This window comes from Gambusia affinis, linkage group LG03 (assembly GCF_019740435.1).
Source record: "Gambusia affinis linkage group LG03, SWU_Gaff_1.0, whole genome shotgun sequence".
Classification (NCBI taxonomy): domain Eukaryota; kingdom Metazoa; phylum Chordata; class Actinopteri; order Cyprinodontiformes; family Poeciliidae; genus Gambusia; species Gambusia affinis.
The window spans coordinates 3,798,737-3,822,359 of NC_057870.1; the positions used below are offsets into that span (position 1 = coordinate 3,798,737).

General features: G+C 38.5%; 2 protein-coding genes across 5 annotated transcripts in view; both read right to left on the reverse strand.

The window, feature by feature from the left end:
• ppp3cca (protein phosphatase 3, catalytic subunit, gamma isozyme, a) overlaps nt 1–3,330 on the reverse strand; it is a 30,048-nt gene extending 26,718 nt beyond the window's left edge. For 2 of the 4 annotated variants that reach the window (XM_044110736.1, XM_044110735.1), the window contains exon 1: nt 2,721–3,101. In XM_044110736.1, coding sequence (XP_043966671.1) covers nt 2,721–2,784 — 64 coding nt within the window. In that variant the 5' untranslated portion in view covers nt 2,785–3,101. Of the gene's footprint in view, nt 1–2,720; nt 3,102–3,190 lie in introns of those variants that run through there. The other 2 variants (XM_044110733.1, XM_044110734.1) reach the window with 2 other exon arrangements.
• Nucleotides 3,331–6,157: 2,827 nt separating this feature from the next.
• vps37ba (VPS37B subunit of ESCRT-I a) lies at nt 6,158–23,394 on the reverse strand. The gene is made up of 4 exons (XM_044110748.1): nt 23,200–23,394; nt 17,187–17,358; nt 10,349–10,431; nt 6,158–9,252 (listed from the first exon to the last, which is right to left on the reverse strand). The coding sequence occupies exons 1-4, from the start codon at nt 23,302–23,304 to the stop codon at nt 8,758–8,760; spliced, it is 855 nt and encodes a 284-aa protein (XP_043966683.1). The 5' UTR covers nt 23,305–23,394; the 3' UTR covers nt 6,158–8,757.
• Between the last annotated feature and the right edge of the window lie 229 nt (nt 23,395–23,623).

The following is a 23,623-nucleotide window of genomic DNA, read 5'->3' on the forward strand; positions in this document are numbered from 1 at the left end:
AATCAGGTTGAGGTATTTCACAAAGCACTTGTAATTGCAGCACACAAAGTGTTGACTCAAAGCAAAAGTAAGTCTACGTATCTGTATTGCTATAATTTTGGCCACTCTGGGTCAGTGAATAGTTTTTTTATGGGGGGGAAAAAAAGAAAAATATGCAGACATGGTGAACTCAACCACAACTTTCCTCTCCAACACATAACCCAGAAAAAGCATAGTTAGCTAAAAACTAATGAGCTAACAATAAAATAATCAACTACCACCACCCTGACAATGGCTTCCTATTAAAGCCTGCCTGGCCTAATTAGCATGAATGTTGGATGAACTCTTGAGAAGTGCAGACGCGCGCGGTACTGCGCCGCGCGCCACGTCAACCAGCCCCCCTGTCTGGCATGACAACAAACGACACGAGGCACAAAGAAAAGACCATCCGCCGCGCGCTGTCCGTCCAGGATAATGTTTTTGACAGCGATATGAGCCAGCGTCTAGAATATGTTGGCTATTGTTTCAAAAATCGACACAATAGGGCGGGCTTGAATTACAAAGATGCGGGTGGGTGGAGATGAATGGAGCGGTACCGCCGCCAGATGAATCATGAAGTCCACTTCAGATTACTCTAATTATCGGTGAATGTATTAGCATTGAAAGCTAAATCAGCCAGCCCGGGGTGTATTTGCCACAGCAGGCTGTGATCTCTTGTGGTTGCATTTCACTTATTATTAATTATTATTATTATTAGTAGTAGTAGTATTTCAGATGGAAATAAACTTATTTTAAATTCATATTAGGATTGTTATGGTGTGCAAAATTGAAAACAGTTGCATGACATGGGGTTTCCCAACAGCAGCTTACAGTGCTATCTATTCTCTTCTCCTCTCCCCTCTCCCACTATGACTGGCCATGTTGGGAACATTGCTCGGGAGATTCTTTCCACAATTAACTCACTCTCTCCCCACTGGCTCAAGCAGCATTCCAGTCCTCTGGCAGGACATTCTTCCAGTGCCCTTGCAGACAGACCGGGATGTGGGCAGCGATGGTATCAAGTAGTCATACTGGTGAAGGAGGCAGCCTCCTTTCTTTCTCTCCCATTAGTTGCCCTTTACTTGCCTGACCCAAAAACAACAAACGATGGCATGTCTGTTCAAAGCACAACCACAAGCTCAGCAGGAAGGACCCAGATTTGTTTGTCCTAACTGTGATAAGATAGCAAAGATTGTTAAGTAGTTGATTTGTTTGCTGTTGTGTGTGTGTGTGTGTGTGTGTGTGTGTGCGTGTGTGTGTGTGTGTGTGGGATGGGGGGCGAGTGCGTGTTTAGAGAGAAAAAGTTTAACAAGGGCAGGGTGTGGTCATATGATGGCGTATTGGGGCCATTGCAGATAGAGAAAAATAACAAAACGAGTAAATTTCCGTTAAAAAAAAGAAAAACATGGAAATTTCTGTTTGAAAAATCAAAAAAATTGTTAGAAAAAACTCAGATTTTTGCAGAAACTAATTTGAGAAAAAAAAGGGAAATTGCTGAGTTTCAAAAGTAATAAATTAAAAAGATAAAATAAAATTTTTAGCCATTTATCTTTGACTCATTCTTGGTTCTGCTCAGGCCCCTCCTCTCAGCCCTCTCTGAATATCACAACAGCATCAGAAAACTCATCAGATTTTCTTCTGGCCCTTGATTTGGGCGTTTTCTGCCACAAGAGTTTTAGCGGGGCCCCTGGCGAGTGAATGAGTTTGCAGCTGCTATTTGTGCACCGATATGTCATTTACCATTGCACAATTTTGTTCCCAGGATTCCCGACAGTAAAATGAAAAAAGCAGAATGTGTTGCCAATTTTTTTCACTCCCACTAAAACAGGAACGTCGTAATATTGCTAACGTTTGATTACGACAAATTCACTTTTGGTTTTCCTGAAGATGAGATTTGTTGTTAATCAACCAAATAGTTGGTTGATAATTTATCCCTTCATTTGACACGCATGCTTAAATAGGTCTGGATTCCCTTAAGAATTTTAAGTGATTCATATCCTCATTTCAAAATTTTACAACTCATTTTGGAGGAAAAAAGTAATAAAGTATTTTTGTTTCATGGCAGAATGTCTCTGTCCCTGTTTCAATAATAAAAACATATTCTACAGACACAAATGTGACTCTTTGAATAAAAAGGTAATAGAAATAATTAACCATTTATTCTAATCACTGTATGGCAAAAACGTATATCAAAAAATAGTAAACATTCAATTTCAAATTACATATAAAATATGTTTTTTTATTATTTTAAGCAGCTTTTTTGTGTTTTAGGTCACAATTTCTAAGAAACTGAAATGAAAATTAAATGACATAAATTTCCTCTGAATGTAACCGTCTTATATCTACATCCACTTGAAAGTTGTTTTGATGCTCTAATGTGAAATTAATTTAAAAGCCTTGCCAAATATATTCTAACAACAACCTGCCCCTACTTCACCGACTGATAGACGCAGACCTCTGAGCCTTCACTTATTATGCATACAATTAATCAAATTCATGCCTCAGTGAAACATCATTCAGGGTGTATTTTAATATAGCCTACCACAGAAAGAAAAAAAAAGTGTATCCAAGCAACAGGAAGCAGGATACACTTTTTTTTCCCATACAAGAACAAAAATCTCTCTCGTTCTCATTCGAACAAAGAGTGCAAAGTTTGGCCCAAAGCTACAGGTGGTTTCGCTGTCCATGCACCAGTGACTCACCTTTGATAAGCCGTTCTGTGGTGGACTGTTTCTCCTTGTCTTTGTCTTTATCCTTCCCTGACATCTCTGCCTTCAGCGGGGGGAGAGCTTCAGTTCTGGATCCAGCTATCCAGCGGAGGCTAGCGCATAAGCCCGCCCGTCCAGACTTTCGGCTGGGTCTGCGGTACCGCTTTAATGCTCGCGGTTCCTCACGCGCTTCCCACCTCCAGCTCCCTTCGTCTGCTGCTGTAATTTACCAATAACCAGACTAGTTTACAATATTAAGGCTAGCGAATAATTAAAGCTTTAAGTAGTGGCTCTTGACACAATTCTGGAGATGGAATGAACTAAAAACAACAATGAATACGCACGAGGAACATTGGAGCTGCAGTAATTGACAAGCTCGAGTGAAAAAAGCAAAGTGACAGCAGGACCTAGAGATGCCTTTATTTAGTGTGCACACACACGCATAAAAGAAAAAAGAAAAAAACCTGGCGCGGCACGACTCCCTCCAAGATGCAGGCAGAGTCTTGATAGCGCGTCCTCCTCCTCCTCGGATTAAATTCTAATCTGACAGGGAGTGAGGAGCAGCCCAGGGGCGGATTTCCTCCAACATGGTGGAGGCCAGCCGATGTGACGGGACTATAGAAACGTAACACGTGGGGTTAGGGGTGGGTTCAACAAAACAAACTGTCTTTTTAGAAAAGAAAAGAAAAGAAAAGAAAAGAAAGAAAAGAAAGAAAGAAAAGAAAGAAAGAAAGAAAAGAAAAGAAAAGAAAGAAAAGAAAAGAAAGAAAGAAAAGAAAAGAAAAGAAAAGAAAAGAAAAGAAAAGAAAAGAAAAGAATAGAAAAGAAAAGAAAAGAAAAGAAAATAAAAGAAAATAAAAGAAAGAAAAGAAATAAAAGAAAAGAAAAGAAAAGAAAAGAAAAGAAAAGAAAAGAAAAGAAAAGAAAAGAAAAGAAAAGAAAAGAAAAGAAAAGAAAAGAAAAGAAAAGAAAAGAAAAGAAAAGAAAAGAAAAGAAAAGAAAAGAAAAGAAAAGAAAAGAAAAGAAATCTGAAGACATGAAAAAACGATTTAAGAGGTATAGCAAACATTTAAATTCTGCAACCTCAGTGTTTATGTTAGGGACTAAAGGGTGAGGTTATTTTCGGACATGTTGACTATATTTTAACATTCTCCACATAACCTAGACATGTTTACTTCTCAGAGATAGAATGGAATAGAATGTATGGGCAGCAAGTTAAAGCACATTTGTTGAAACTATAACTATCTGGTGACAGTATGAGACAGATAATCTGTGGAAAAAAAATCTTGCTCCCCTGCCTCCTCCTTGTGGTCCTACTGCCATCTGCAGAAATACCCTGCTAGATCAGACATAACCAATCAGAGTCAGGAGGAGGGTCTTAACACTGCCAATAATGCCTCTGAGTGCTGCTTATACCCTTCCCCTTTCTACAGCTATAGGTTGTTACAACAGGCTCTGTTGTGAATGCTAACACTAGTTGGCATAACCACCGATAATGACGAGTAAACATTTTTTATAACGGTAAATTGTTTCTCCTCTACACTGAGCAGCGTGTACAGGAGCATGATTGACAGCACTAATACATTCCTCCTGGCTCTGATTGGTTGTTTCTGAGCGTTCCTCCCAGTGAAATGGTCAGTTTCACATATCTTTTTATTCTGCACGAAACAGAACAATTTCGAACAAAGTACGCTTTGCTTCTCCTAATTGGTTGCAAAGTACCAGCAGCATTCATACTTTATTTTGTTTTTCACTACAATATTGCCTTGAATTTTATTTTACTTTTTCAGATTTGAATGTAGAAATTTTTTTTTTTACATATATTTGTATTTTCAGATGTTTACATCCTGAAAAAACTGAGGTAATAAGCCAAGAGATCAGGAAGAGAAACCTGGACCTCTACAAGTTCTGCTTCATCCTGTGGTTCATTTACTAGATGCGTGGAGGTGACCTGTTCATAAGCAAACTATCAAAAGTGGCTTAAGAACATCAAAGCTAAGCTCTGATTTCAGTCCCAGATAAAAACTGTGGGCAGAGATGAAAAGGTGTGTGTGAGCAAGGTGACCTAAAAGCCTGTCGTTGGCCTGGAGGCGTAATATTTGGTCCAAGTCGTTCATTTTAAAAAGCAAACCTACCAAATACCAGGAAAATGTACTTATATTCCTGTAAATACATTTTCTTAGAGCCTTCTAATGCAATATTACACAGACTTATATTTGTTGCTAAAGGTAGCAAAAGATTAAGTCACTAATATTCAAATATATCATTTGTACATTTAAATTGTTTTGCTTTTTTGTTTGTATGCACAAAAGAGTCTTTAATTTCCTTTCTTTTTAAGCCATCTACTGCTAAAGCATCAAACCTCCAGGGATTATTCCAAGTTGCTATAAAAAGAACATAAGTTTATATTTTATACGTTTTTCAGCTTCATTGAAAAGTGGCTTGTTTTTAAAATGAAATGTTGCTTAAAGGTCCCCTTTGTGCATGAAGGAGGCATATTTTGAACGGACGTGACAACCTTCCACACAACAACCCAGCCACCGTACTATTTCAAAGTGCGAGGCTGTTTTTTAATATAGGCCACTAGGGGGCTCCCGTTTCCTTTTTAGAAACCGCCACCTTTTACAGAAAACAGATGATGGAAAACGAGATTAGAGCCAACTGAGCAAAAGATGAACGAAGAGGTTCAATTGCAACCAGATTAAAATATATAAAATGAATCATTAACAGAAACTTTAAGTTTTTTTTATTTTATTTATACCGATGACTTGGAAAATGTTTGCAGATATATGAAAAAAGAGATGCTTCAAATTTTACTCTCGTCTTTCTCGCTTAATAATGAGTTTTGTTTGAATTTGTTTTCTAAACATTTTGTAATATTTTTAACGATGGTCTGATATGAACCATTTCTCCACATAAAAATTTTATCCTGCTGCAAACAGGCTGCAATGAACTCTTTGGATGTCTGAACAACAAATTGATAAAAAAATAAATAAAAAAGAAAACAAAAAAGCTGGGACAAAAGTCCACTCTGAACCATGACCTAATTTTGAGTAAGCAAGAAGAAGATGAGTTTACGTATACATGACATGGCGCACATTTAAAACAGATGATGTCACAAAAATGTTCGAAGACATCCGGACTGGACTGGCCTGTTCTAGTGTAAAATAATAAAATTGTGCCCATGATTCTGAAACCACATGGGTCCCATATAGCATTGCCTATTTCTGTCCCATTCCCAGTTAGCCCACATGAAAAAGGACAGTAAAGAGCCGGTCGAGTCTCATCAATGAAACTTATTTTGCTACATAGGAGCCTGATCTGCTGCACAGGTTGCAAAGGACTGGTGCTCCTGCCACTAAAAAAGTCACAAGTCATCCAGAATTGTTCAAATAAATAATAAAAAATAAAAAAAACACTCAGGGAAAAACTGATAGAAAAATGTTTTATGATTTATTGAACTCAAAAATAGCATTAAATTCCATTTAAACATTCATTAAAAGTAAATAACTACAACATTACACTGAAATTATCACCAAGCACATTTAAAACCACCCACTGTTCAAAGAAAAAGCAGCAAGTATTTAAAAGGAGTCGTCCAAACAAAAACATTCCATGCAGAAAAAAAAGTATATAAATTTTTAAATCCTGGTGGTCTCAAATTTCTTAAGTTTTACCTAATTCAAATTCTCAGACAAGAATCACTTTAAAGACCTGTTATTTTATCCATATTAGTTAAATAAACAACAACAACAAAAAAAATCCACATGCAAATAAATGTGGCTTCACTTCAGACAATGGAAGACAAGTACTAGCACCGCTTGGCACTTAGCCTGGGAAGCTGTCTCTTGTCTTTTTGGCATGTTTTAAAGGAATAGTTTGGAATTTTTTGAAGTTTAGTTGTGGTAGCAGTATAACTCTCATGGCATCTTCACTTACGGTAAATGAAAAAGAGGCATATTAACATCTTAAAACTCCCCCAGTCTAAGAAACACTGCAGCTGTTGGTCCTAACAGGGAAGGGGTGTCCCGATCTGATATTGATATCGGTTCCATATCAGCCAAAAAGTATCAGATTATATCAGCCTGCATCTAAGATCTCTGATATAAAACCTCTACTCCCGCACTGCACTCCAGCATTTAGTCTGGCTCTGCATTTCTATCCAGCAGCACTTCTATCCCTCACCCAGATCCATTGGTTAATAATAATTGGTCTTATACCGATTGTTTTTGACTCCTCTCCACCACACCCCCAAGTATTATCACTTGATCAAGCCTCTTCTAATATTTCAACAATGCTCTACAAAATAAGTATTAAAAGTATGTAGGATTAATGCCAATATTGTACTGGGTAAATATCGTATTGGCTAATACCTAAAGCCTCAATATCGGTATCGCATCAGGAAGTGAAAAAGTTGCATCTATCCAAAAGAAAGGAGTGTAAAAATGAATAAGCAAGAGTTCACTTAAGCCACTACTATGTTTTGACTAACCAAAAGAGTTGACTACTACCAGTAAGATATTAGATGCTAATAACCTTTAAACTAAAACTCGCTTCCAAAATCTCAAACCATTCCTTTAAGTGCTGTTTTTCTGCTACTGGGGGAGTTTCTCAGACGGTAGATGGAGAAAAAAAAAATGAAGGTACAGTAGCAGGTGCCAATCTCAAGAGCGGGGAAAGAGGATGGTTCTAACGTTTACAGCTGAGCGTAGTTGTGTAAAGTAATCAGCACAATGTCACTTTCAAGTGTAGGCACTCGTGGCTCGTCAACAGTGCACAGCGAACAGCAGTCGGGTTGGTGGGGAAAAATAATAATAATAATAATAGTTTCAGCAGAAATGAGAATTCCTTCCAAAGCCAGGTTGCTCTTCTTAAGGCCTTCTGGCTGTTGCAGGATTACAAAAAGAGTGTTAAAGCCTCACAAACAGATATGCTGGGAACAATGGAAGATAACTACTGACAAAAAAAATAAAACAAAACAAAAAACGGGAAGTCTTTGGTGCTCAGTGTCCAAAGAACCGTTGGCATCGTTTCCCCATTGAGTTCCTACTGACGCCAGTAAAACAAAGACAGACATCATAGATGGAGTGTTGTAGTACAACAGGAGCCCGTAAGGTACAACACACTCCTGCAGCGTATTGTATGGCTGTTCAGAAGTCCTTCGCTTTCAGCCGCTGGTCCCCATTTGGCCCTCACCTGCCCAGAAACGGACCAGGCAGGGGGCCGGGCTCCCACTGGATGCATCCGCAAACTGGAGAAGCCCCAACCTAATCCCTCCTTTACACGTTAATCAGTATATCCTGACTATTATTATCATAACTCCATTAGGCTTATCTCTACAGATGATGCTCAGATTTAAATATTCCTATGTACCTTTTAATTTTTATATATATATTTTAAAAGAGAAAAAAAGAAAAATCACAGCATAGACGCAGTTTTTGCCTGAATATATTCTGGAAAATTCTATTTTCATGAAAACTGCACAGTAATCTGGGTCTCTCCTGACTTGCATATACAGGTAAATTTGCATGCTGTGATGGAGCTGATGAGTTTTAAACAGTTTTCTGAAAAAAAACAAAAAACAAAAAAAAAACAAGTTTAGTGTTCCATAAACAGAACATGTTTGTAGGAGGGGGTGGAGCACTGGAGACACAGAGCGCTGATCATCAAGTCTCGGTTTATCGACTGCAAGGCTGATGTTGGTCGGCTCCCTTTTCTCTGATGAGAGACCTGAGATGGTCCCAACAGTTCTTTTTTGTTTGTTTGTTTGTTTCTTAACTTTCGATGGGAGTGCTGCTGATGCAAGCGAGTAGTAATCCACCAAGGTTATAGGAGATATGCCTTATATGAACCCACCCAGAACAACCCATGTGCATCTTCTTTTCTGGTGTTGAGATTGGGGCGTAATCCGAGAAGGCGGATGACATAAGAAACATTGTTCTCTGAAGGAGTTCCAGTTGTTAAATGTTTGTAATAAACACTAGAACCTCTAAAGGGATGTTGTTGGGTTTTTTTTCTTTTTAATTTGAGCTTATTGAATGATGAACCCAGGCTGCGGGGCCAAACGAGGCGGGGGCCTCTGAGGCAGAGCAGGAGGGTACTGAGAGATATAGGGACTGGAGTATCCGGTAGAGACGCTGGGGAATGGCTGCCCTGTTCTGGGAGGGATGGGTGGGTACTGCGATGGTGGGCAGAAGAAAGGAGACGGGGGCGTAGCGGTTGGAGCCGGGCTTAGAACAGGAGGGGGTTGGGATGGAGGGGCGGGAGGTTTCCTTCTGGGCTGAGCAACCGGAGAAGAGTTGCTGCTGTTGCCGTCGGCGAGGAGGGACGACACAGCGGGCACGTCCTGAGGTCGGCAGGAGGGCGCGGCAGCAGCCTGTGGGAGGAGGTGCTGGCCCTTCTGCACCATCTCCTGCAGTTTCTCAATCTTCACCCGTCTCAGGTGGGCCAGCTTCCTTTTGTTCTGGTAGGAATCGACAAAGGCGTCCAGGGTCATGTCGCCGTCCAGGAAAGAGTCAGCCATGTTCTGCAAACATAAAGGGCAAATGACCTCACTGTTTTGCAGTCACAAATGTATTTACACACAAATAAATTGTTAGGTGACTTATGGTTAAGTGGCTAAGTGTTGACCTCAAACAACACTTAAAAAACCTGGTTTTCAAAACAACCAATCTGCCAACAGTGACAGCAAAAGGACAGATTTTAACAGCAGGATGATAATTTCAGTAAGTTATAAAAAGGTTGATTTCATACATGGCAAAGGTGGAGCACTTTTGTTTTTTTAAAAAAAGGTAATAATACAGTTACATCCTGTTGAAATGACAACTGAGTTAATGTACACTTACAGTTCTCTGCCACTAGGTGGCTCTTTGTTTTCATGCCCTCACACTGCTTAAACCTTTAGAAACTAGCAACCTAATTGTCAGCCATACTCTCCAAAGGCTGTAGTCCATAGTAGATGACATGCACACTGTGGAAGTGTTTTTGGTCTTGTTGCTAGTCCAAATATCTTAGTAAACTTGAAACGAGACAAAAACAGCCATTTTTCAACATGAAATAGGAGCTACTTTTAAGTCAATAATTTCTTAATATTTATAAAAAGTACTAGTTCCACTGGCAGAATATTTTGCTTGTAACATGGGAAATGTCTTGCTATAAATTAAATGATCTGATGATGAAACTAGGACTTTTTCATCTATACAAAGGAATTGTTGAGTAAAACATGCTCTTATAACTTGCTGAAAAGTTACTTGCAAGTTAGTTTTGTCTTATTTCAAGTGTACTACGTCTGCATTAGGAACTAGGCCAAAATTACTTGGTACGATTTGTGTTTTTGCAGAGTAGTGGGTTGAAATTCTCAACTGTTAACGAAAGCACAATTCACATTTCCAAGTAATCAACTCCACAGCAGTGGGGGGTTTCAGACAGAAACTGCAGAAGTGTTACTGCAGCAGACTAAAGTGTGATTCTTGAGTTAGTCAAGGCTCACTGCTGCCCATCAAGGACTTTAGATTTGAACAATGACAATGTTCAAGGCAGAGAAACGAGCAGAGAGGAATGTATGTGAATCACCGACTCGGGATGGATGAGGTCATCCATGGAGGGAGCAGCAGAATGCTTACCTCTGTCTCTTCTTCTATTTTGGCTCCCTCTGCCTGCAGCAGGGCCAGCAGAATGTCCAGGGAGGTGGCTCCTGACTTGTGGTCTGTTAAACGAGAGCAAAAAAACAAAAGCAGAAATATTAGGATTATGGGGAGGAGCAAAACCAGCAAATGACAACAGGCAGTCACATGTTTAACTAAAGCTGCAGTCGGTATCTTTTATAAACTGTTAGTTTATTTTATATTTGTCAGAACTGTCACCATGTCCTGACAGTATGATATTATACTGAGTAGAAAAAAAAGCTCTTCTGCCTTCTCTCTACAGTCCTATTGCCATCTGCATGTACACAAGGATGATTGTCAGCGCCAAGTCCCTCCTCCTGTCTCTGATTGGTTGTTTCTGAATGAGTGGGGGCTTTCTGCAGATTGCAGTAGGACCATAAGGAGCTGGACTTTTCCACAGACTCATGTCTCATGTTACACTGTCAGATGTAGTGATAAAAAATTTTTTAAATTATTGTTTATTAAAGTTACATACCACAGCTTTAATGAAAGCTTGATGGGTTTTATTGTGATAACGTGTTTATAGTGCAAGTGAAAACAAGTCATGTTTTGCAGTTTTTTTAACAAAGTCTCAAGTGAAGTCACAATGCATCAAAGTTCGAAGTTGAGTCAAAAGTCAAGACATGCCAGCTCTGACTCGAGTCCAAGTCCTAAGCTTTTAATGTCCCGTCTGAAACTAGTCTATTGACAAAATTTTACTTAATGACAAAATTATTTGGAGATTTATTAATTTTTTAAAATGTGTTTGTTTCCCAGAACAACAACACAAGAGGAACGGAACTTGAGAAAAAAATAAATAAATAAGAAACAAGTTTCTATACAAAACAAATGATCTCCATGTTAATCAGGTCACTCGGGTGAAAGACCAAATAGAGTCCAAATTAGTTTTGTGATTTCAATCAAGCGTGAAAGTCATTAAATTTGTTCCCGGAGTCTGACTCGATTCCAGGTCAAATAACTCAAGTCCACACCTTTAGTAAATACCCCATTCAGTCACAGTGTTCTTATTTAGCGTTTGCACACGCTGTAGAGCAATTCCACATAGTAGACCAAATACGGAACAATTCCTCAATGCCAAGTTGTTTCCAAAACAATAAGAGTAGTTCTGAGAATGGTTTTACTTTATACATTGAATTGAAATTAACTAATAATGGTCCAGTCATGATGCCTTTCTGTTTGCTGTGAATTAAAGTCGAGTGAATCTCTGTTGGTGTCACAGTTGTATTGTTTCTGAAAACAGGAGTGCAAGTCAAAACTAGCAGGGGCTTCAATAGCGCGCGCACACACACACACACACACACACACACCAATGAGACAGTAATAACTAGTGATCTCCACAGCAGAGCGGTGAACTTGCAGAGATTCCAACAAGTCTTGAGTGAAACTCTCTACAGTGGATCTCTAATTATACATTAGGCTCTAGTCAAATCTGATGAGCTGTTCTGGTTATCAAGGCCTGCAAATCGAGTCAACAAACATGAGGTCTGATCCATTTGTGCACGAGAGCCAGACTAAGCTTGCTAAGTTAATAACATTGAATATTTTTAATAAGAACTGCACCATATATTTTACCACAAATGTTGATATGAACATCACTTTCATAAATCTCACTCAGACTTTTGAATGCAGAAGAGGACACACTGGTTCAGATGAGACTAAAATACTGTTAAATTGTAATATATTCCTTTTGTTCTCAACTAGAAAACAAAAAAACAAGATACAACCAAGAGGTCTTGTTGCTGGTAATGTTACAATGACAAAAATTAAACAAATCCAAATTACAATGATTAGCCCATTTTGTGTTGATCCGTCCAATTAAATACTCTGTGGAGTTTGTGGTTGTAAGTAGACCTCTCAATTGTCCCAGAAACGATTCTGATAAATGATAATGTTGTTGTTTGGAGACCATTTTCAACTAATATACTGATAGTGGCATAGCCCAGGTTTGCCCTCTCAAAGACCAATAAACTAAAATTTTGTAAAGAACACGCCACAGAACCGGAAGACATTTTAAACATGCAAAATAAAAACAGAACCAAAACAACAGATGGAAATGGAAACAAGCCATTTACAACCAAATCCATGAATAAAATATTATGTTTAGCCAGTTGGGCAGAGCCTCACAGAAACAGATGTCATCACTGGACACAAATAATGTCACCCAAAATACTAAAGGTACTAAATACTAAAAATAATCCAGGTAATAAAGAGAGGAAAGAAAAAAAAAATGCCATCACAATAGATGGAAGTAGAGATGTAAGGAGCTATTTAAAAAGACCATGTATTTTCTGTGACATGTCTAGATATGAGGTTGAAAGGTGGAGCAAGACAACGCAGTACTGCAAGGTTTTTTTTATCTTTGTCCCTTTTTAATTCTGACCTGTGTTTATTTTGACACATGTTGGATTTAGAAAATGGAATTAAAGAACCGTTAATAAGGCAAAGATCTGGAGAATGTGCATCAAAACCTTCTGTTTTTGGCCAGCATAAAATGTCAACACTAAAAAGTCAGCTAAAATGTTTTGCAGTGCCAACTAATATAACTAATCAAATAAGGCAGGAAGATTTCTTTCATCTATAACAGAAAAATCATTCTTTCAAGGTCGATGTTTTATAAAATGTAAAGACTAAAAATCGGCCACAAAATTCTGATTGCCGCATCTTTAGTGCAAACAAAGCAAAATATTACAAATTAAGTTTTTTCAGCTTTTCAATGTCTAATTTGTGGGGATTTCTAACATTTGTGAAAGTACTTTAATGGTAATTTTTTTTTTTTAACCAGTAAAGCTAATAAATCTAAATATATTCATTCCAAAGTTTACTTTAGATCAAAAATTTATTAATTTATTCTAAAGTCTATCTTTCCTTTTTGAATATTACAGCAGGAGTATTGTAGTCATTCTGCTAAATCAACATGTTGCTCTTTGGATCCATGAAAATATTGTCAGAATCAGAATTCATTTTAATGTCACTGTGCAAAGAAGAAGAACAATGTTTAAGAAAATAGAAACTCTCAAATGGAGTGCAAATAAAAAAAATCTGTTTCAATAAATTTAAAAATATAGTAGAAATACTAATAAATAAATGAAGTTCAGGGTTTGGACGAATGTGCAGCATTCAGTTCAACAACATCTCTTGTAGAAATAGTTTTGTTAGTCCTCTCTCCTTTTAAGTGTTTTTGCACTTTCAGGCAAACAACATAAATAAGAAATTGTCCTCAATGTTTTTCCTGGTGAAATAAAAGGTTCAACCAATTAAACCCTTCCTCTTCAACCAGAACTGTTGTGTTGCATAAGCTGCCAGCTGCATGCACAATTCATGCCAACAGGTGTCACTACATCTTAGCAAATGTACTAATTTAAGAAAAAAGTACAAATCATAAAGTACTGGTCAAGTGCTCCAAAAACAAACAAACAAAACAAAAAAAAAGAAAAAGGTAGAATCCTCCTCGGACACAATCTACTTCAACAAGCCTGTTTTCTGAACTGTAACGACACAGAGGAGGACCAAGAGTGTTCAATCTGGCTGAGCTCTGTTTATTTCTAAATATAGAAATAGCACGGTGTCCCACCTGTAAAAGACAAACAATGAAGTAGCGACATAGCTGAATGAGTCACCTGCAGCTTAATAAGCCTGCAGAACTGGCTCACACAGTGACTTAGCAAGATCACAAGATCGGTGGTGGAAAATAGAAGAGAAGCCGAGCGTTACTCATTAATTTCACGTTGAAGCAGGAGCACAGCCAGCCGTGTGCTACGTTACAAGAAAACACAAACTGCTTATCGGTTGGCTTTCAAATATGAGGAAGGAAACAGTTTTTAAAGAAGGAATCAAGAAGCAACCCAGACTTCCTTTGCATTTTACTCATACCTATGAACCGTCACCGTCAAGACGTCAAGAACTCCATGCTTTCTTCATACAGGTTGAAGCTTTTAAGAGGTAGCCATCATTCTTTTATTGTCCAGAGAACAAAGACAAAAAAGAAACAAGAAAGTCTAGCTTGGAGATTACAAAAGGGACATTTTCCACTTGACTCCACATTAAACAGGGAGTTTTTGGTTCAACTCAGAAGAAGTCTCCCACTCCCTTTTCTCCACTCTTTCAAGTCTCCAGGCTGGCAGCCTCTCCTTCCCCCCACAAAGCCAGCCTGGGAGGACAATGGTACACTGGGGGGATCACTACAGGACACTGAAGTGTGGAAAGGTCTTTGACAGCAGGACAGAAGGAGGCGAGGCCAAACGCCCGACTGTATGCAGACAACAACACAACTGGCTGCTGTACTGTACGCTGGACGCTTTTCTGGGTCAAACAGCTACTTTCCTTCAGCTCTATCCACCGCTGCTCGACAGCAAATCCACAACTAGGACGGCTATTGCCCAGCAGGCGGTGGGTGGGACGGAGGGAGGGGGAAGGGCAGAGGGACAGTGGGTAACCTACATTTTATGAAAGCCATCCCTTGCCGTCATCAGACAGAAAACAGTGCTGCATTAGTCTATTAAAAATGTAGACCACCAGCTTTGAAAGATTAAAAAAATAAAGAAATGCTCAAGAAGGTTAAAATGGCTGTCACATTTATACACACAAATTAGAAATCATTACACAGACTTCAGTAAGGTTTCAAAAGGTGGGATGGCTTAAAGCTGAAGAATGCAACTTTTATCAAAAATATGGATCTTTTTTTACATATTTGCTGAAACTGTCAGCAACTGAGGAGCTCTGAGTCAGATCAGCAATGAGATCGACCAGAACTCACTGAGTTATGTGGCTGCAGGACGTTTTAATAGGAAATGAGGGAACTGGTTAAACAGGTTCTGAATGTCAACAAAATAAATACGAAGAGGTTAAAAAAAAAAAAAAGAACTGAAGTTCTTCTGGGTTCACCTACCGTTTTGGAAAAGTTCCCTTTTCCCAACAACTGAGGATGATGTCATGCCATGTCTTACTGAAGCGGTGAACATAAGCCTCGTCTTTAAATGAGTAATTAGAGAACACAGAGAAAGAATATCGACTTTAATTAGCCGATTCTTTAATCATATGTTGCCCTAACTAGAAAAACCTGAAACTTTCCTATTCAGTTTTTTGATAACAGTGGTAATATTTTTATCTGCATTCCTACTTCACTGACAATTCACTGCAGTTTCAAGGCATTAACTAAATGAGTGAAGCTAACAGACATGACAGACGTTTGTCATTCACTCTGCTGGCTTAGTGGTCTTTATGTGTACAAATGAATTATACCTGAATCTAATTCTGACGTCAGTGTCTTGTAATAAATAAATATTACAAATACAAGTGAAACCAGTGGAAATGAGTTAAAAATGTTGTTTTTGACCAGAAACATCTGGGTTTTTAGCTTCAGCAGCCCGTTTTCTGTTTGGTTAATGGACTGTAACAAAACATCATAACATTGCCTGAAAACCACACTCTAGTGTGGAAGTTGTTATTGTGGGAAGAATCTAAGGCTGCGTTTCCATTGTCCTTAAGATTGTGCAAATTAGAGGTATGAAAAGTAATTTGCTTAAAGGAAAGACGCTAATTTTGAAAAACAAAATGTATTAATAAAATGTTTCTGCAGAAGGATGAGGTAGCTTTTCAGCTACATCAAAATCAGTGTATTTCAAAAAACTGCAATGGAAACACTTTTGTCGCACGACATTTTGTTTCTTATTCAATGGAAACACCGCAAATGCAAAACTGTGGGAGTTTTCGACATTCGACACAGCTAATGCTAGCCATTTCTAGTATCACTAAGGAGTGTAACACAGAATACAGAGGAAGCCCATTTAACATGAAACTGTTTCTTCAACAACAAGTTGGGACATGTCTGTGAATCACTGAGGCCGCGATACAGCACGAGGCATTAGAAAATATTATAAGAAAACTAAAGTGAGTACAGCAGGGTTGTTTTATTTGAGCTTTATGAGTTTGCAATATTTCTCTGAATGGAGTTTGAAATGTTAGCCAGCTTTTATAAACATCAGAGTTAAGGTAAGGAGAAACATGCTCCTTACATATTTGCATATATACAAACTCGAGGCCTGCGAGCCAAATCCAACATGCCATAGCTATTAGAAATAGAAGTTCAAACTAAGAGTTAAATATTTTATCAGTCAAATCAAATCACTTTCCATTATACATAATTACATTTTTATATTTAGTAATGGTAGCTCCACTGACTAATATCATAGGCTGCTATAGTTAGTTATAGTTGCTATAGTTCCTTTTTAAAAAATATCAGTAAAACTCAGTTTCACAGTAACTCCTCATCGTTCCTGCTCCAAACATAAAGAAGGACCACTCTGATCAGGAAAGCCAGACAAAAGAAAACATTTAAATGCTGTTTCATAACCTTAAATTGTTTCATAAAATATGTTGCAGCTATAATCAGTCATCAGAAGTCAACGTTTTATAAGGACCGGCAGAAATCTGAGGCAACATTTTGACCAGTACGTTTCTAAAAGCAGCCATAGCTAAACCTTTCTTCTAGGAAAAGGAAAAGGTTTCTTTCTTCCAAAAGAACATTGATCTAATAGTCCCGATAAACCCAGAGCACTGGAACAGACTGCACTGTGTTTCTAAACCTAGTTTATGACACTAAATGGACGAGGAAGATGGGAATAAAAGCTAAAGCCAGGCTGCTTTAATGCATCGTTAAAGTGTCTGTTTCCTATGACTTCATTTGTGAGTGTGTTCAAATGTCTAAAGAAGCGAATAGCATTAAAAATTCAAGTCCCCGGCATAAAACCAATCAATAAAGAATGGTTCCCAGTATTTTCTGCACACGCGGCTACAATACCTAGCCTGGACTTGCGGAGCTGATAGGACTCAAAGCTCTCCTGAAGGCAACTGTAGCTCTTGGTGAGCTGGTCCTTCTTGTGCTCCAGCTGGGGCTGCAGGGTCAGGTTCTGTTCGGCCAGGGTTCGGTTATTGGCCAGGGTCTTCTCCTTGTTCTGCTGGACCTCCTGCACCTGCAACAGACACCAAACACATCAGACGATTATCTGCATACACAGGTGACCGGTGCAGATTGGCATCGACCAATACTGGCCTCACACATAATGAAAGCAACAAAACAAGAATGAATGAAGCAACCCGAATGTTTTTTTATTTATTTTCCTACCAAAGGAGAACAAGAAGGCCCCTCACAATAACAAATTTTCCTGGGCAATAAATTGTCCCAGAAATGATTGTGATAAATGATGATATTGTACTTTGAGATCATTTTCAACAAATATGAAAATGATGGCATAATAATGGAAGTTTGCATTCTCAAAGACCAATAAAACTTTCATTTTGTGCAGGATGCTTCACACTGCAACTGGAAGATTTTTTTAAATATCCAAAATAAAAATGCACCCAAACAAAAAGGCGCTGAAGGATCACACACAAGCAAAACCATAAATAAAACTGATTGTAAAGTCTTTGAAAACAAAATCGCCTTTCAAAAAATATTGATAATCAGAATGGAAATTATCAAGCCAATTTTAATTTATCAAGTGATAATTGATTAGGAACAGAAAGAATTTCTTGCCAAATTAAGAGCACATCTTTAACAAAACTCTGTCTTAACAGTCAATGATATCAAAAAATGATATAATTGACTATCAAAAAAAATACAAAACACAGTATGCTCTTTTGAGTAAATTGTATTTTACTCAAATATAGTTTGAGTAAAATACAGTGTACACAAAGTTCACACTTCCATTGTTTAAACAATGGAAGTGTGAACTTGTAAAGTACAGATAAATCAATCTATACTTGATTTACCTCCATAGAGTCTGTTTGATGTTTTTTTTTCTTTTCTTCTAGTTGGGACTAAAATCTTTTGCAGTGTATGTGATCGTTCAATGCTGTATTTGTAATATCTATTACAATGTATGAAACTGAATTCATTTTTTTTTTATTAAACAAACCCTGACAGCATGTTTGACCAGTTCAAAATCTGAAAATGCTTTTTTGGAAAGAAAGTGATGAGTGGTGCAGAAAAGCCAGTTATTTACCCTACAGAGAGCCAATATGCTTTCAGACAGTTCCACTTATCTTCCACAACTTCCCAGAAATTCATATCCAATAATTTCTCATGAGAATCCTCAAATAGAAATCAAGTACAGGTATTTGTTTTGTGAGTGTTGAAATCAATAATTTATTAACATTGGTGAAAATATATAGTTCCACTAGCAGATCATCTCACCCACAACAAGGTAAAAATGTCTTGTTATAAGTGAAATAATCTGCCAGTGGTACAAGTGATTTTTTTCCCCCACTTTTTTTCTCTTTAATAAAAGTTTTTTTCTATTTATATTTGCGCAAGGCAGCAAGTGCAAGACTTCCACAGGGTCCTGGGTCTCAAAGAGAGAACTACCATGAAAACAGTTTCAGGGCCGACGCTTTTAAACTCCTTTATTGTTATTATGACCCAGATATGAAATTCCCAACTCAATCACAATGTGTTGGCATCCTGCCTCCTGAATGGCACCTACACTCTGATAAAGGTTCTCCAGAAAGTCGCACTCCGTCTTAATGTGGAGACGAATTGAGCACATTGGTTTAATGTGAATTTAAACTGAAACTATCGAGACAAATCTGGCAAAAAAACAGTGATAACAGTTTAAAAAAAAAACAACTAACTATCGCACTACTTATCAAATGACTCATTTCACACATCCACTCAGCACGTCAGATGGACAAATATAACCGGGACTGAGTAGGAAATCTGTTACATAAAGCGACACCTCGGCCCTTGCGCAGCCTTCTGAGGCCGTCATGCAGGAAAAGCAGCTCAAAATGATTTTCTAACGTTGGCCCAGCACAACCTGAGGCCAGTCCTTCTCTTTCTTGCTGTACAATGAATGGCAATTAAAAAAGAAAAAAAAGAAAAATTAAAAACAGATCTTGAAACCATCTGGAGCATTGAGGTTGCTCTGTCTGTGATTGTTTGCAGGGGGAAATTTTATGTAAGGTTTCTTATCGTCTATAAAGTGAAACTATTCGGAGCACTTTCCTGCATCGACCACAGAGCTCCACTTGTGAGATGTTGGGTAAGAGTGTGTTGCTGATGTTCAGCGTATGTTAGGGTGGCACAATAGCAACAATATGGCAGACAGGATGGCGGGAACGTTTCCAAACCATCAGTGCCGCAAAAGCAAAACCACCACAACAGCAAAGTTTACATGCATGGCATTCCTTGATCATAATAAAGAAGGAAAAAAAAAATGGAAACAAAACGAATTCCCCCGATTATCGTGTGTTTACACGCACCAGCTTCATACGTTAGCGTGGAGCACAGTCATGTCAGTTTACCACTTTCTGAATGACATGAACACAACAAGTGTGTACATGTCCACCGATCAGTTAACAAGTTTGTTCTGAAAGAACTGAATCCCATCAGAATATTCTGACTGGAGCGCTGATGTGACATAAGATGAAGTCTTAGGGATTCAGCTTCTGCCTATTGGTTGGTTAGCATTACAAAGCTTAGCTCTATTATCGTTTATTGCGTTTCACAGTAGTCAGTCCCAGAGATGTGTTATCCATTTACAAAAAACGACCCATGCACCCGTTCCTAGAGCATTCTGGAATAATATTTAGCTTTCAGGTTCTTTATTTCCAAACGACACCCACATTTGGTTTCCGTCTTCCTTCCTTCTGTACGACCACACACACACTGCCAAATAAAAATGCTTCAGTACAAACTGAACTGAGAAACCAAAGTTATGAAGTGTGAAGCCCAAACACATCAAACTGTCTCAGAAACAAACTAGTTGACCAACAGTGGCCCCTAACTTTATGAAAAGTGCAGCTGACCATCTGCTGTCAATAATCACAGCAGTTCACTTTTATAATTTAAAGAAATAGAAGTGATTAGATTATGTTAATATTTGGGGAATATATTGTAAAACTGTGGTGTTTAAGACAGACTGGGTGATGTTATAAAGATTAATACACCCACTTTACCTGGAACTAGAGCAAATAAATTAGACTTACATGACCAAGTTTTACAGCTTACTATGTCAGCCAGTCAAAGTTCCCCTCCAGAAGAAGCAGCACACTCTACCTGCAACTTATGCAGCAACAGCAAAGCAGAGTTGCGCAATACACATGTATAAAAAAAACAAACAAAAAAATCAAATAAAGCTACATTGAAACTAAACAAATTCACAAAATGTTGATTTGCATTATTCAAAGGGGAGCAAATGCTGGAGTCCAAGGATGTTTGAGTTCAGTTTATGACTGCTGCACTTTAGACTCTACTTCCCACCGATCTCAGGTTTCTCTGGTTGCCTTTTGACACCCGGCGTCTTTGTTCCGATCCGGAATACCGGTAAGATTCCATCCTGTTCCCGAACAGCTCCACCTTTGACTCAGGCACCTTGCTAATCCTCTTCCATGATCGTATAAACTAACCTGAGTCAACAGGTGATGCGTCACTGCACAGAACAGTCCCCCCCCCACCCTCACCTCACTTGCAACCTGTGGGATGAGGAAAACGAAACTATGGCGACAAACGTGTTGGGTGTGGATGTTTAGCAGCAGGAGCGACAGGGGAAAAAAATGAAGAACAGCGTTCACTGGTGTTTCTAAAAGAAGACGCACTGTGATGATTCTATGGGCTCCATCAGCTCTACAAGCAGCTAACGGAGCAGAATCCATTAGCATGTTTTCTGACAGCAAGTCTCCACCACCACCTCCCTCCCCGCAAAGTAAGATCAAATTAACAGTGCCAGGGAGAAACCCCAAGCGCCATGACAACAGACGAGTCAAATTCCTGTGCCCTGACGATGTGCGTTTGGTGAAGTCTGAGGGGACAGTGAGTGGGGGAGAGACTTGGAGGGGAGTGGACATGTTTAGGCTTTACTGGTAAACCCAACAACATGAGTTGGAGGCGTCGTTGTAAGGTTTTGTGAAACACCAGCAGCCTCCGCTCAGGCTGATGGTAAAGTCCAAGACGGAACCAAACCATTTAGGAAACCAGACGGAACACTCAGATGCGAAAATATAACAAAGCTAAACTAAAAATAAATAAACTCCTCCTTTTATTACAGTAAATATCTGCCTGAGGGTAAAGCTTCGCGGTGACTCCAGCTTTGTGGATGGAAAAAGCAAGGCGAGGCTGTTGATGCTAGGAGGCCAGGTAGACAATAAATGAGAGCATCTGATTTCAGAGTTCAGGTATCAATAAATAGCTGTGTGTATAAAGAGCCATAACATGGGGGCGAATGTCGCTAAATAAACGCAGGTGAAGGCTCATTTAGAGACTATTAGAAACAAATACAAGGAAAGTATACAGATATTTAAAATATTAAGCCCTGCCAATATAAGAAATGCTCCATTAAATAAATATAGGTTGAAATTAAAGCTAAAACCTTTCAGTCATAATATGCAAATAACATTTTTAAATATTTCAAACGTACTTCCGTTTCTGTGCAACGCTCCATTTAAAAATGGGAAATACACTCTTGTCGAGATTTATGGTTTTAACACTTTTTCTCCTCGTTTGGTTTAAAGTTCTTCATGTACGTACCACACAATTGATTAGCTTTTTCATTTTAAAAGCAGTTAGGTAATGTTAGCTACTTTTCGCTGTCAAATTTTTCATAAATATTGCGATTTTCTCAGTTATCACACTGCAAGAATCTCATAATGACTTAGGCCAGGAGGTCATTTAAACCTGAATTGATTGGTTGGCCAGCACTGCTAGCTTCAGCCTATAGGAGAGTTAACTACAGGCTCTGTAATCTTAACTTTACTCACTATTAGGTCTGTGCAATACAGTCCAAGTATCTTGTTTTATATTGTTGTATTGATTTAAATATTTAGATTTGCATTATTTAAAAAATAGCTATACTCATCTCACTACTAAGTGAGATAAATATGATGGACCGCAGCACATGAGCTATACATAGAATATGTAAAATATCTTAAAGATAGAAATAAAAATGTTGGCATTCATTTCCTGATAAATTCCAGATTGAATTATGCATTCCACATTTTAAAACAATTACACATTTATCCGGTTACATTCACATTATCGCTTGTTTATATCCGTTAAGTGGATTTTGGCCCCTTTGTTTTTGTGTGAACAATAAGCCCTGAAGGGAGTCGACCATGCTCCTCCGTTGTCTGCTTATCGAACAGTAAAAGTAGATTTTGAGTTTTATTTTTCTTTAAACGACACTTTGAAGCGACGAGTCAGTTGTGTTGTCAGGCCGTACAGTTCCGAGCACGCAGCAGATACGGATTAAAGGCTGCTCAGTCGTGTTTCCCCACAATATCGGTGTTACCTGTACACACACAAGCAGCCTTTGATTGGCTCATTTGTGACCGAAGTTAATCACGACGACATGTAGCTGACACTACTTCGAAGCCATGCTATCCTTTTACCAGTTAACTTGATAAACACGAAATAGCCTGACCATTACTAAGAGAAAAATAATTTCTCATAAACATTACATAGCTTCTTGGGAAGCTATGCTCAGTGAGAGGAAGGTTGTTTCAGGAAAACAACGAGGCAAACTGTGAATTATCACTGTTAAAACTTAAACAATGGTTCCCTTAGTCAGCACCAATGGTAACAATTTCACTACTCTTATTTCTTTTTAACTCGGTAGACCTTTTTACATTAGTTACATATCTATACTTGGACTCAAACTGTAATTTCAAGCTATTTCCGTCACTGTACCGAGCCTATGTTGGGAAAAGCACAACAAAGGCTCGACAGGAAGGAGGAGGAAAAAAAACTGTGACCGAGAGAAAAAAAAGCAATGAAGAGCTAACATTTCGGACTGCAACAAGGAGTGGTTTTAACTAACCTCATCCATCTCCTGGACCATTTTTAAGAGTTTTTCGTCGTCCTCTAGAAATTCATTAAGCTGAGTCATCGTGTACCCGCCGAACTTGGTGGAAAAGCTGGACATTTTGGCTCTTGTTGTGTTTCTTCTCGCCTGTGCTCCCTCTTCTCGCCTCTCTCAGATTGTGACAGCTGACTGCGCTTCCTTAACAGGAAGTAGAGTACAGGCCCCGTGATGCCTTCACGTGCGCTCAGAAAAACGAGGAACAACTGAGAGCAAAGCTTAAAATTTCCCGAGCAGCGAAGAATGAATGAATGAATGAATGAATGGCATTCTGACTTTGTGCTTTTAATACATTTGAATGTCCTTTTTTTCAGGGTGGAAGACTTATGCAACATACATCTTCAATTATTTTTGAAAACCCAAGAATTTGCTAACTTTAAGC